Consider the following 12,828-nt stretch of genomic DNA (forward strand, 5'->3'; position numbering starts at 1 on the left):
TCTATATGACTTTCTCTTTTCCAATTAATTGATAAAAGATGTCTCTGGGTCACTGATTATAGCAATAAGAAATATGCAAGAGATTCTTATTCTTTTTTTTTAAACTTATAAGATTTGTCAAAAGGTGAATGGTGGCAATATATTTTCTGCATTTCTCATCCATGTTGGAGTCAAGCAGAGCACCAAGTAATTACCTGGTTATGTATTTCCTTGGCCACATGTTATAAAGTTTTCATGTGAGAATTAAATATTGGCATGTGGTAACATTTCAATTTCACAATTGAGTTCTGCCTATGGAGATCTAAGTCCCAAATCACTCCAGGTTGGGAAAGGGAATCTAGTTTTAATATTTTTCTCAAATAATCAGAGTTTACATATTTTTACCTACTATCAGCACTGAAAACTTCAGATTCTATTAATTTTTCTCTTTGAGTCCTCTACAACTTTGAGGGAATAAGGGTTGTTGTTCATTTACAATATTTTCAGTTTTTATTCTTTCTAATGAACATTTTGATTGTCTCATGCACATCAACAATTTAATTTTGAGCTAAGATCAACTTAGGAGTTTTAAAAAGTTGTTCTACTCCTAGAAGATAAAGAAAAGGAAAGCTAGACAATGTTGTTAATAAAATATATAAAAATTCAGTTTGGGAAAAAAAGTCCCTAAAGAAAGAAAAGATTAGATTGAGTATGTACCACTAGTGAGTTCAGAATTAGCATTTCATTTTCCTTGCCAAGTCATAAAAATGGTAAGCAACAAATAGAATGGAATTTAATAAAAATAAGTATGATGAACTATACAAACACATGATTTTATTGACACCTGATCTCAGGGTCAAATGCTTAAAACATTCTTATTTGTGACTAGCAAGTATTTTGCTCTCAGTAGTTGCATCCTATTAAACCACTGGACACGACGGTTGAGGTTTCCAGAAATCTGATTTAAAAGATGGGTATTATCTCATTTGAACTACATGGAGGTCTTGGAAGGGTACAGTAAACATTTCCTCATGACAAGTTCACTATTTCTAATTCAATAATAACATCACATGGAGATTTGCCTTTTTAGTCATGACTGCAACAAATTTTACAGTGGTATTGTTTAATTCATTCTTTGATTTACAGCTGCAAACTAGGATCTTTAATTGTATTAAGGTGCTATCCCCTTATTCTCTCACAAAGAAGGAAGCGAATATCACAATTAATGAAATTCAATACTTTGACCACATCTCCCTTGACAACATCATTTATGTACTACTATGATCTTTGTGGAAATGTTCAGAGAAATGTGTGAAACTCACTCAATGAAGTAGACTTCACCCTTCTCCGTATAGGCCATTTCCCAGTTATCAGGCAATGCGTCTGATTCCTCATGTTCTTCAGGTTTAGTTGGCTTGGCATCATCCATCTCTTCCTTCACCTCCTCGGGCTGACTATACACTGGTGCAGGGTAAGGCTGGGAGGGTGTCTCCCCTGAGGCACCTGCACTCTTGTCTTCATGTTCACTGGATTCTATGAGAGAACAAGAGCGTATGGTTAGTCACTCGAGCCACTGTAACTCCTGAGTGAGTGTGGACCATGCTCATCAGGGAATGAGCTCTATGAAGGCTACTAGGAAAAGCACAATTGTCACCAGCTCTGAAAATTATCAGTAGGCCTACTGGAGTTCCCCTTTCACTCATCATTCTCACCTATCCTTCAACTAATTATTGCTGATGACTAACTTGGATGACCATTTCACAACGCAGGGGTGGCAGACAGTGTAATGCTCCCTAAGGATGCCCATGCCCTACGCCCTGGAACATGTGATTTTTACCTTACATGGCAAAAGAAGATTTGCAGAACTGATTAAACTAAGGACCTTGTGATTGGGGGATTATCTTCAATTATTCAGGTGGGCTTATTTTAATGACAAGGGTCTTTACAAGTGTAAGAGGAAAGCAGAAGAGGAGTGTGAGAGGGAGATGTGACTACTAAAGAATGGCAAAAGAGATGCACTGTTGCTGACTTTGAAGACAGAAAGGGACCAAACACAAGCTAAGAAATGTGGGTGGCCTTTAGAAGCTGGCAAGGCAAAAGAATAGATTCTCTTCTAGAGCCTCTAGAAAAGAACAGTTTTTCAGACATCTTGATGTTAGCCCAGTGAGACCCAGGTCAGACTTCTAACCTACAGAGCTGTATGATAAAAAATATGCATTGTTTTAAGCCATTAGGTGTGTGGTAATTTGTTACAGCAGCAATAGAAAACTAATACAACAGAGCAAAAACTAAAAGAGATACATACCTTAAGAGAAATGATAAAAGGCTTGGAGGACAGACCCAAGGGTACCAACATGCAAATGGTATGAGCTCCAGAATGAGGAAAAGGGCCACATGGAGAAGAAATAACAACTCAATAAAAATAGAATATAAGTTGCCTAAGATGAAGAAACACTTGAATCTGAAGATTAAAATGGTTCACTGAATCTGAGGCCAAATTAATGAAGCATATATTTCACCTAAACACATCTAGGTGAAATTTCCAAGCTCCAATGTTCAAAAACAACTTTACCAGCTTCCACATTGAAGAAAATTACCAAAAAAAAGAGGAACAGAAGATCATCAGACGTTTCATCTATAATACCCTAAGCTCAAAGACAGTAAGGTAACATCTGTAGTAACTTGAGGAAAAGTACAGCAACCCAAGAACTTAACTCTACCAAAATATTATTCATCTATCTAGGCAAAAGAAAGTCACTTTTAAACATGCAAAAGTTCTGAATGAAATCTTACCTTTGGAAAGCTCAGGTTCAGAGAAATTTCCTACAAGGTAAGACGGTGATTGGGAGAGAAATTCAAAGGGGAAATGTTTAGATTTAAGATACTCCCTGGTTCATTCAGGGATTCAGCACCACTATATTTAGGTTTTGGTCTCGGGTGTGGCAAGGTAATGGTAAGAAGAGGGAAACCACAGAAAAGATCAAGGGAGCCAAAAGCAGAGGGGGCCTATAACTACTTTAGTATGGAACTTTGGGAGGAATGTTTCCTGCAGAGTGGCTCCACATCTCCACTGGGGTGTCAGAGATAAATGGATGAACACATTTGGCAAATACTACTCCCAAGACTTCCCTGTGGCATGGACATAATGCAGAAGTCCAAGTATGCTCTGGTGGAGACTTGGAAAGTAGCTAAGAATAGAGAACCGATCCGCCTGCACTGAGGGTCACTATGGCTTCTTCACAGCAGAAGGCGTGGTGGGGACAGCTTAACCCAGAAACTGGAAGGAGACACTGCTGACATACAATGTTAACATGCTGATGAGGCAGCCCTCTTGGAAATATGAAATTCCACAATTGTTTGGGAACCGAATCCATAGCTATTAACATTTAAAAAATATACAAATACATATATGCTTCGACTCAGTAATCCCAGTTTGAGAATATAACCTCTAGGAATAAAGGTGCTGGTGTATAAAAATACCTATATAATTATATATACCGTAGCACTGTTTGTAGTAGCAAAGACCTGGAAATGATTTGGATGCCTATCAATGAGGGCATGATTAAACAAATTGTGGTTATCATTACCATGGAAAACTATGTAGTGTAAAGACCTGCTGACCTGGAAAAGGTGCTAATCATTACTATTCAAAGAGTAATCCAAGTTGAAGAGCAATACGTGTACACTGTTAATTCTATTTAAAAAAAAAAAATAAGCAAACACCAAGCTAGATATATGCATATAATTTTGTTCACAACTATATGAACATAAAAACAAGATGGAAAGATGTACAACAGATGGTTAACTTTGATTAAACAAAAACAGTAAACTTGTATGGGTGTGGGAGTTTTTTTACATATCTTTGCATTAGTTGGCTATTATAAGTTTAAAAATAATAAAGGTAATTTAAAATGAGTAAATTAAAGTAGAATGTACTTTTTGTCTTAATCAATGGCTTGGATTAATTTTTTTCCCCATATGCGTCAGTCTCAGAGAGCAATAAGAAAGCATCTTTAGGAATTAGGACAAGAACACTTTATAAGCTTTTGTTGTTTTGCCCTTAAAAAGAAGATTTTATGAAAATAATATGGTCCTTAGTGATGTAGTCTCCCAGCTGATTCTTCATACAGATTTAACCTTTGTAAACTGTGCAAGAAAGAAACAGCAAGAGAAGGTACCATTGCTCTTTTTAGATTCTCTTTGCTGTACCTTATTACAGCATGTAATGCTGTACTCTTGAAGCGTACTGTACTGTTGAAGTACTGTTGAAGAGTACTGCTGAAGCATACTGTTCTCAGGTATTTCCAAATGTCATGTTGCATTTGAAAAGTTAAACTGCAAGGTCATGATCTGAACACATTCATTTATTCAATATTCACCTAATCAGTAATTATTAAACACTCGGTGTCAGGCACCGAGGACAGAAGAGCAAACAAGAGAGGCATGATCCTTGCTCTCACAGAACTCAAAATATGTCAAGATGTGTAGTCTTTAAACAATTTTAAGTGTGATGAATACTATCAAAGGGAAAGATGAGATCTTACGCATACACAGTCCTCATAAAGAATCAAGGAAAGCCCTTTTTCCAACATGCTATCAAATCTGAGACTAGAAAAAGGAGTCAAGAGACTTCTTTCAGAGGAAAGTAAGGGAGAAAGAAATACATAAAAAAGGAATAGATTAGGCCTTAGAAAGCATGCTCAGAATTTGGGACTGTTTCCTGAGAGTAATGAGAAGGTACTGATGTGTCTTAACCAAGGGGATGACACAAGTAGTTTTTTATTCTCCACAAAGACCCTCTTAGCTATTCTGGGGGTTTGAGAGTGTTAAGAGTAGATATTTACAGACCATTGGGGAGTTATTTTTGTGTTTGAGACAGAGACGATGGTGGCATGGGCATGGCTTCTTTTTATGAACTGAAGAAAAATTTAGAATATGGATTTGGTATGATTTTAAAAAAAGTGTACAGATAAGGACAAATGAGAAGTCATGGTAAACCCAGTGGGGGGCAAAGCAATTCACTGAGCTAGGCACCATGACAGGAGGAGCAGGACTCTGTCAGGAGTGGGAAAGATAATGGCTGTAACTTTAGGCACAAGAGATAGAAGTCCATGCCAAACTCACAATGGAGATGTGAAATCAATGAGTTCTTGGCTGGAGGGAATCAGCTTGAAAGACAACAGCATATGGATAGATTGTATTATAATTTAAGCCACAGGAGTGAATGAAATTGCCTAGAGAGACAGTGCAGCAAGTGGAAACAAGAATACCTAGAGCAGCTGTCTGAGGAACTCCAACATTTAACAGTCAGCGAGAGAATGATGAGGGAAGAGCAACCAGGGAAGTAACAGAAAAACCAGTTGATCTTTATGCCACAGAAGCCAAGCAAAGGTCAATGAGGAGGAAACACTTAACTGTGGCCAAAACTTCTAAACAGTCCATCAGCAAGATTAGGATGTAAAATCTAATGAAATTAATGATATGGAGGTCACTGGTGATGTTAGCTACCAGCTGTGGTAGTAGTTGCAGTGGAGTGGTGGATGGGAAAGTCAAGTTGGAATGGATTAAATGAATGCATAAAGAGAAAATATAGAATATGCTAACAGAGAAAGTCAAAGATTAGCTATGAACAAATAAACTTTTTTCTTCATCTAAATAACTATTATATTTTCAAGAGAAATGTTAGACATCTCCTGAAAAAAACAGTCTACAGTCTTTGGAGATGTCTATAGTTATATTTATTGATGTGCTAGAGATTACTGAGCCAAGTTCTCCCAGTTTATCTAACTCATTTATTCATTCATTCCTTTATTCTTACCTAATCAATCGTTACATTAGCAAACATGAATTTATACCTACAATGTGCAACATACTTGACAAGAGCTTAATGGGGGAAAGAAAAAGAACTTTTTATCAGGCTACTGAGAATTGGGTTGAGATGTAAGTAATAAGGAGCATCCACCTTCTTTATTTGAAGAAAATAAGAGGAAAAAAATGAGTAAGGCAAATGGACAACCACAACTTTCCCACATTTACTATTCATAAAGGCTAATCTAGGGATGCAGTTTATGGTGAGGGTCAAGGGCTTCTGGTAAAATGCAGAATCAAGCCAATATACCCACAGGCAGTACTGAACAAGGGCAGGCTTCCCATGCAGGGGTAGAACCTGTTCCCGGAAGAGCCATGCAGAGTATTAAGAGGAAATAAAAAGAGGAGTTGAGCCAAGCAGGCCCAGATTATCCTTCAAAGATGTATCACTCAGAGAAGTCACTCTATCTCTTTTGGGCAGAATAAGTCAAGGAGCCAGTGGAGTGCAAATTAAATACCCTCTTTGACATGCAAGACAACGTGGGAGGTGGAGAGGAAGTACTTCCCCCCAATGGATAACAATGCAGAGTACTACCACAATGATTTATTGAAGGATACTCAGTGACACAAAAGAGTTGTATACAATTCTCTAGGGAGATGATAAGGCACAGGGAAACAAGAGTACCTAAGGCAGCTGTCTGAGAAACTCCATTATTTAACAGTCAGCAAAGGAAGAAACTGCCACTATATTTCCTATATTATGTACTAGGAAAATGGTAGTAATTAATTAATTTATTAATTGAGCATCTGTTGAGCCCCTGCTAAGTGCCAAGCACTAGGCTAGGCAGTGGGCAGTAAAGGAGACTGTGGGTCAAATGGTATGTATTAGTTTGCTAGGGCTGTCATAACAAAATAGAACAAAACTGGATGACTTAATAAAAATTTATTGTTTTACAGCTCTGGAGACTAGAATCCTAGCACAAGGGTTCACCAGCAGGGCCATGCTCCCTCTGAAGATGTTACAGAAGGATCTGTTCCAGCCCTCTCTGCCGGCTTCTGGTAGTTCCTTGGTTTGTGGCAGCATAACTACAATCTTTTTCTTGTTAGAGAAAAAAATATGGTATTCTCCCTGTATACATGCCTGGGTCCTAATTTCCCCTTTTTAGAAGGAGACTAGTCGTACTGGGTCAGGGGCCCACCCTACTGATCTACAACTTAATTAGTAGAACTAATTACTACTACTACTTAGTTAAGATAACCTCATCCTATTTCCAAATAAGATCACATTCTGAGATTCTGGTGGTTTGGACTTCAGCATATGAATTTTGGGGGGAAACAATTCAACTCATTAAATAGTTCATTAGGCAAGTTTATCTTATAATCCACCAAACCAATATTTACCATGTCTGGGACTATAAATTATCATTTCATGCTACATTACAATTGTTTCCCTGCTTAGTAAGGAGAATAGAAATTAACTTCACTACATTTTAGATAATATAATTATGTCTTTCTTCCGTATGTGGCTTAATATTTTAAAAAATCAGATATGTTGGGTATTGTATAAGTAACTGAGAAAGTACCCATTAAGAACAGAATGGACTTTTTAAAAAATAGGCTTTATATTTTAGATCAATCTTAAGTTCACAACAAAATTAAGAGAAAGGTACAGAAATTTCCTATATACTCCCTGTCCCCACAAATGCATCGTCTCCCCCATTACTAACATCCTCCACCAGCGTGGTACATTTGTTACAACTGATGAACCTACAGTGACACATCATTATCACTCAAAGTTCATAGTTTACATCAGGGTTCACTCTTGGTGTTGTATGTTTCATGGGTTTGAACAAATGTATAATGACACACATCCACCACTGTAATAAACAGAGTAGTTTCACTGCCTTAAAAATCCTCTGTGCTCTGCTTCTCATCCCTCTCTCTCCTCTAACTCTTGGAAACCACTGATGTTTTTCCTGTCTCCATAGTTTTGCCTTTTCCAGAATGTCATATAGTATAGAGAGTCTTTTCAGATTTGCTTCTTTCATTTAGTTAATACACATTTAAGTTTGCTTCATGTCTTTTAATAGCTTTATAGCTCATTTATTTGCAGCACTGAATAATATTCCATTGTCTGGATGTACCACCAAAACATACTTTTAGTAATTGAAGATAGGAAAGAACAGATTTGACTGACCAATCAAGGTGCACGTGTAGCCATTCCTCCTAGCATCCCCTCCTCCCATGGAGTTCAGCTTAAAGTTATATGCATGCACATATGCCCTAACACAGATCTCATATATGTCAGATCTGCAGCTTGAGAAACCTTAGACTGTTTAAATTCTGACTAAAGAGAAAGAGCCAAATTACCCCAAGCATGTTTTACTTTTATGGTGGTTTGAAGGTATTTCTTGATTAAGCAGTGGTCATGTAGAATTGCCCTTTTTAACTTCCAAGACACATTTCTTAGCATGGTTTTATTGTTAAATTCAAACATGAATTTTTTGGATATGTAAATGTAATTTTCCCCCAAGACGCTTGCTGCTTAAGTGAAAACACTTTATCAAACACTGGCATTTTTTGAGCATTCCATTTTGCATTTCTAGGTCGCTTAGATGCTTTGCAAACCAGAGCAAGGGGTTTATTTTTGCCGTAACAATAGAAACAAAAAATATTTCAATAAAGAAGGAACACCTATTTTTAAAGAATGATAATCATAAAGAAAAGTTTCCCTTTGACCAGGACTGTTGTATTTCCTAGAAATTTACAGAAACATTGAGAAACAAAATAGGCATTGATAATATACAGTCTTATAAGCAATGGCCTATAAAAACATGTTTTATGTACACTTTTTATTGCTGTGAAGAATTAAGAAATATAGTTTCTTTCATTTTTCCTACCCTAAAGTTTTGTTGGATTCAGCAAATAATTTCCTTCTTCCCATACGAAATTCAGACGAACTCAAAGATCTGTATATAGTACAGGGACCGAAAACCATTTAATGGGAAGAGAGGTAAATATATGCATTTTTGCATTTAGTACAGTCCACATAAATTCTACAGTTTTGGTCCAGTCTCAGGTTTTGATATTACAGTATGTATAGTAGCCATTCCACTTACTTACACGTTTATTACCCTAGCAGTATCTAACACATGGCCTTTTGGATACAAGACTAAGGATAAATCAGAATACCATGGTTTTGAAGGTCCATACTGAGTTTTATTAAAGAATAATCAGAAACCAAAATAAAACCATTTCAAGAAGAAGATTGCCTATTTTATACCTTAACCATATTTTCATTTGATATGGTCTATGCTTACAGTTAACCTTCAGCTTTCTGTAATTGCCATCCTTTGAAATGAGGGAAAATAATATCTTAAAGCCAGATAGGAAATTGTTGATTTTATTTCTTTGAACAGTCATAAAATTTGAATTTCCAAAATTTGTTTTACCCTGTAAGAGAGCTCTGTGACTTATATTTTTAATGGCTCTGGGACAAATTTTTTTTTTTTTTTTAAACATCTTTATTGGAGTATAATTGCTTTACAGTGGTGTGTTAGTTTCTGCTTTATAACAAAGTGAATCAGTTACACATATACATATGTTCCCATATCTCTTCCCTCTTGCATATTCCTCCCTCCCACCCTTCCTATCCCACCCCTCTAGGTGGTCACAAAGCACAGAGCTGATCTCCCTGTGCTATGCAGCTGCTTCCCACTAGCTATCTATTTTACGTTTGGTAGTGTATATATGTCCATGCCACTCTCTCACTTTGTCACAGCTTACCCTTCCCCCTCCCCATATCCTCAAAGTCCATTCTCTAGTAGGTCTGTGTCTTTATTCCCGTCTTGCCACTAGGGTCTTCATGACCTTTTTTTTTTTTTTTCTTTTTCCTTAGATTCCACATATATGTGTTAGCATACTGTATTTGTTTTTCTCTTTCTGACTCACTTCACTCTGTATGACAGACTCTAACTCCATCCACCTCACGACAAATAACTCCATTTCATTTCTTTTTATGGCTGAGTAATATTCCATTGTATATATGTGCCACATCTTCTTTATCCATTCATCTGATGATGGACACTTAGGTTGCTTCCATGTCCTGGCTATTGTAAATAGAGCTGCAATGAACATTGCGATACATGACTCTATTTGAATTATGGTGTTCTCAGGGTATATGCCCAGTAGTGGGATTGCTGGGTCGTATGGTAGCTCTATTTTTAGTTTTTTAAGGAACCTCCATACTGTTCTCCATAGTGGCTGTATCAATTTACATTCCCACCAACAGTGCAAGAGGGTTCCCTTTTCTCCACACCCTCTCCAGCATTTATTGTTTGTAGATTTTTTGATGATGGCCATTCTGACCGGTGTGAGATGATATCTCAGTGAAGTTTGATTTGCATTTCTCTAATGATTAATGATGTTGAGCATTCTTTCATGTGTTTGTTGACAATCTGTATATCTTCTTTTGAGAAATGTCTATTTAGGTCTTCTGCCCATTTTGGGATTGGGTTGTTTGGTTTTTTGTTGTTGAGCTGCATGAGCTGTTTGTAAATTGTGGAGATTAATCCTTTGTCAGTTGCTTCATTTGCAAATATTTTCTCCCATTCTCAGGGTTGTCTTTTGGTCTTATTTATGGTTTCCTTTGCTGTGCAAAAGCTTTTAAGTTTCATTAGGTCCCATTTGTTTATTTTTGTTTTTATTTCCATTTCTCTAGGAGCTGGGTCAAAAAGGATCTTGCTGTAATTTATGTAATAGAGTGTTCTGCCTATGTTTTCCTCTAAGAGTTTTATAGTGCCTGGCCTTACATTTAGGTCTTTAATCCATTTGGAGTTTATTTTTGTGTATGGTGTTAGGGAGTGTTCTAATTTCATACTTTTACATGTACCTGTCCAGTTTTCCCAGCATCACTTATTGAAGAGGCTGTTTTTCTCCACTGTATATGCTTGTCTCCTTTGTCAAAGATAAGGTGACCATATGTGCGTAGGTTTATATCTGGGCTTTCTATCTTGTTCCATTGATCTATATTTCTGTTTTTGTGCCAGTACCATACTGTCTTGATGACTGTAGCTTTGTAGTATAGTCTGAAGTCAGGGAGCCTGATTCCTCCAGCTACATTTTCCTTTCTCAAGATTGCTTTGGCTATTTGGGGTCTTTTGTGTTTCCATACAAATTGTGAAATTTTTTGTTCTAGTTCTGTGAAAAATGCCAGTGGTAGTTTGATAGGGATTGCATTGAATCTGTAGATTGCTTTGGGTAATATAGTCATTTTCACAATGTTGATTCTTCCAATCCAAGAACATGGTATATCTCTCCATCTATTTGTATCATCTTTAATTTCTTTTATCACTGTCTTATAATTTTCTGCATACAGGTCCTTTGTCTCCTTAGGTAGGTATATTCCTAGATATTTTATTCTTTTTGTTACAATGGTAAATGGGAGTGTTTTCTTAATTTCACTTTCAGATTTTTCATCATTAGTGTATAGGAATGCAAGAGATTTCTGTGCATTAATTTTCTATCCTGCTACTTTACCAAATTCATTGATTAGCTCTAGTAGTTTTCTGGTAACATCTTTAGGATTCTCTATGTATAGTACCATATCATCTGCAAACAGTGACAGCTTTACTTCTCTTCCGATTAGGATTCCTTTTATTTCTTTTTCTTCTCTGATTGCTGTGGCTAAAACTTACATAACTATGTTGAATAGTAGTGGTGAGAGTGGACGACCTTGTCTGGTTCCTGATCGTAGAGGAAATGGTTTCAGTTTTTCACTATCGAAAATGATGTTGCCTGTGAGTTTGTCATATATGGCCTTTATTATGTTGAGGAAAGTTCGCTCTATTCCTACTTTCTGCAGGGCTTTTATCATAAATGGGTGTTGAATTTTGTCAAAAGCTTTCTCTGCATCTATTGAGATGATCATATGGGTTTTCTCCTTCAATTTGTTAATATGGTGTATCACATTGATTGATTTGCATATATTGAAGAATCCTTGCATTCCTGGAATAAACCCCACTTGATCATGGTGTATGATCCTTTTAATGTGCTGTTGGATTCTGTTCGCTAGTATTTTGTTGAGGATTTTTGCATCTATGTTCATCAGTGATCATGGCCTGTAGTTTCCTTTCTTTGTGACATCTTTGTCTGGTTTTGGTATCAGGGTGATGGTGGCCTCCTAGAATGAGTTGGGGAGTGTTCCTCCCTCTGCAATATTTTGGAAGAGTTTCAGAAGGATAGGTGTTAGCTCTTCTCTAAATGTTTGATAGAATTTGCCTGTGAAGCCATCTGGTCCTGGGCTTTTGTTTGTTGGAAGATTTTTAATCACAGTTTCAATTTCAGTGCATGGGATTGGTCTGTTCATATTTTCTATTTCTTCCTGGTTCAGTCTCGGCAGGTTGTGCATTTTTAAGAATTTGTCCATTTTTCCAGGTTGTCCATTTTATTGGCATAGAGTTGCTTGTAGTAATCTCTCATGATTGTTTGTATTTCTGCAGTGTCAGTGGTTACTTCTCCTTTTTCATTTCTAATTCTATTGATTTGAGTCTTCTCCCTTTTTTTCTTGATGAGTCTGGCTAATGGTTTATCAATTTTGTGTATCTTCTCAAAGAACCAGCTTTTAGTTTCATTGATCATTGCTATTGTTTCCTTCATTTCTTTTTCATTTATTTCTGATCTGATCTTTATGATTTCTTTCCTTCTGCTAACTTTGGGGATTTTTGTTCTTCTTTCTGTAATTGCTTTAGGTGCAAGGTTAGGTTGTTTATTTGAGATGTTTCCTGTTTCTTAAGGTAGGATTGTATTGCTATAAACTTCCCTCTTACAACTGCTTTTGTTGCATCCCATAGGTTTTGGGTCGTCATGTCTCCATTGTCATTTGTTTCTAGGTATTTTTTGATTTCCCCTTTGATTTCTTCAGTGATCACTTCGTTATTAAGTAGTGTATGGTTTAGCCTCCATGTGTTTGTATTTTTTACAGATCTTTTCCTGTAATTGATATCGAGTGTCATAGCGCTGTGGTCGGAAAACATACTTGAT

The 12,828-nt window shown here is 36.7% G+C and overlaps 1 protein-coding gene across 7 annotated transcripts in view; it reads right to left on the reverse strand.

The window, feature by feature from the left end:
- The window catches only part of MAGI2 (membrane associated guanylate kinase, WW and PDZ domain containing 2), a 1,331,631-nt gene that overhangs the window by 472,219 nt on the left and 846,584 nt on the right, over nt 1-12,828 (reverse strand). For all 7 annotated transcript variants that reach the window (XM_082399315.1, XM_082399314.1, XM_082399312.1 and 4 more), the window contains exon 5: nt 1,302-1,512. In XM_082399315.1, the coding sequence (XP_082255441.1) occupies nt 1,302-1,512 (211 nt within the window). The remainder of the gene's footprint in view (nt 1-1,301; nt 1,513-12,828) is intronic.

The sequence above is a fragment of the Balaenoptera borealis genome (genome assembly GCF_965194805.1).
Source record: "Balaenoptera borealis genome assembly, chromosome: 7".
NCBI classification, from domain to species: Eukaryota; Metazoa; Chordata; class Mammalia; order Artiodactyla; family Balaenopteridae; genus Balaenoptera; species Balaenoptera borealis.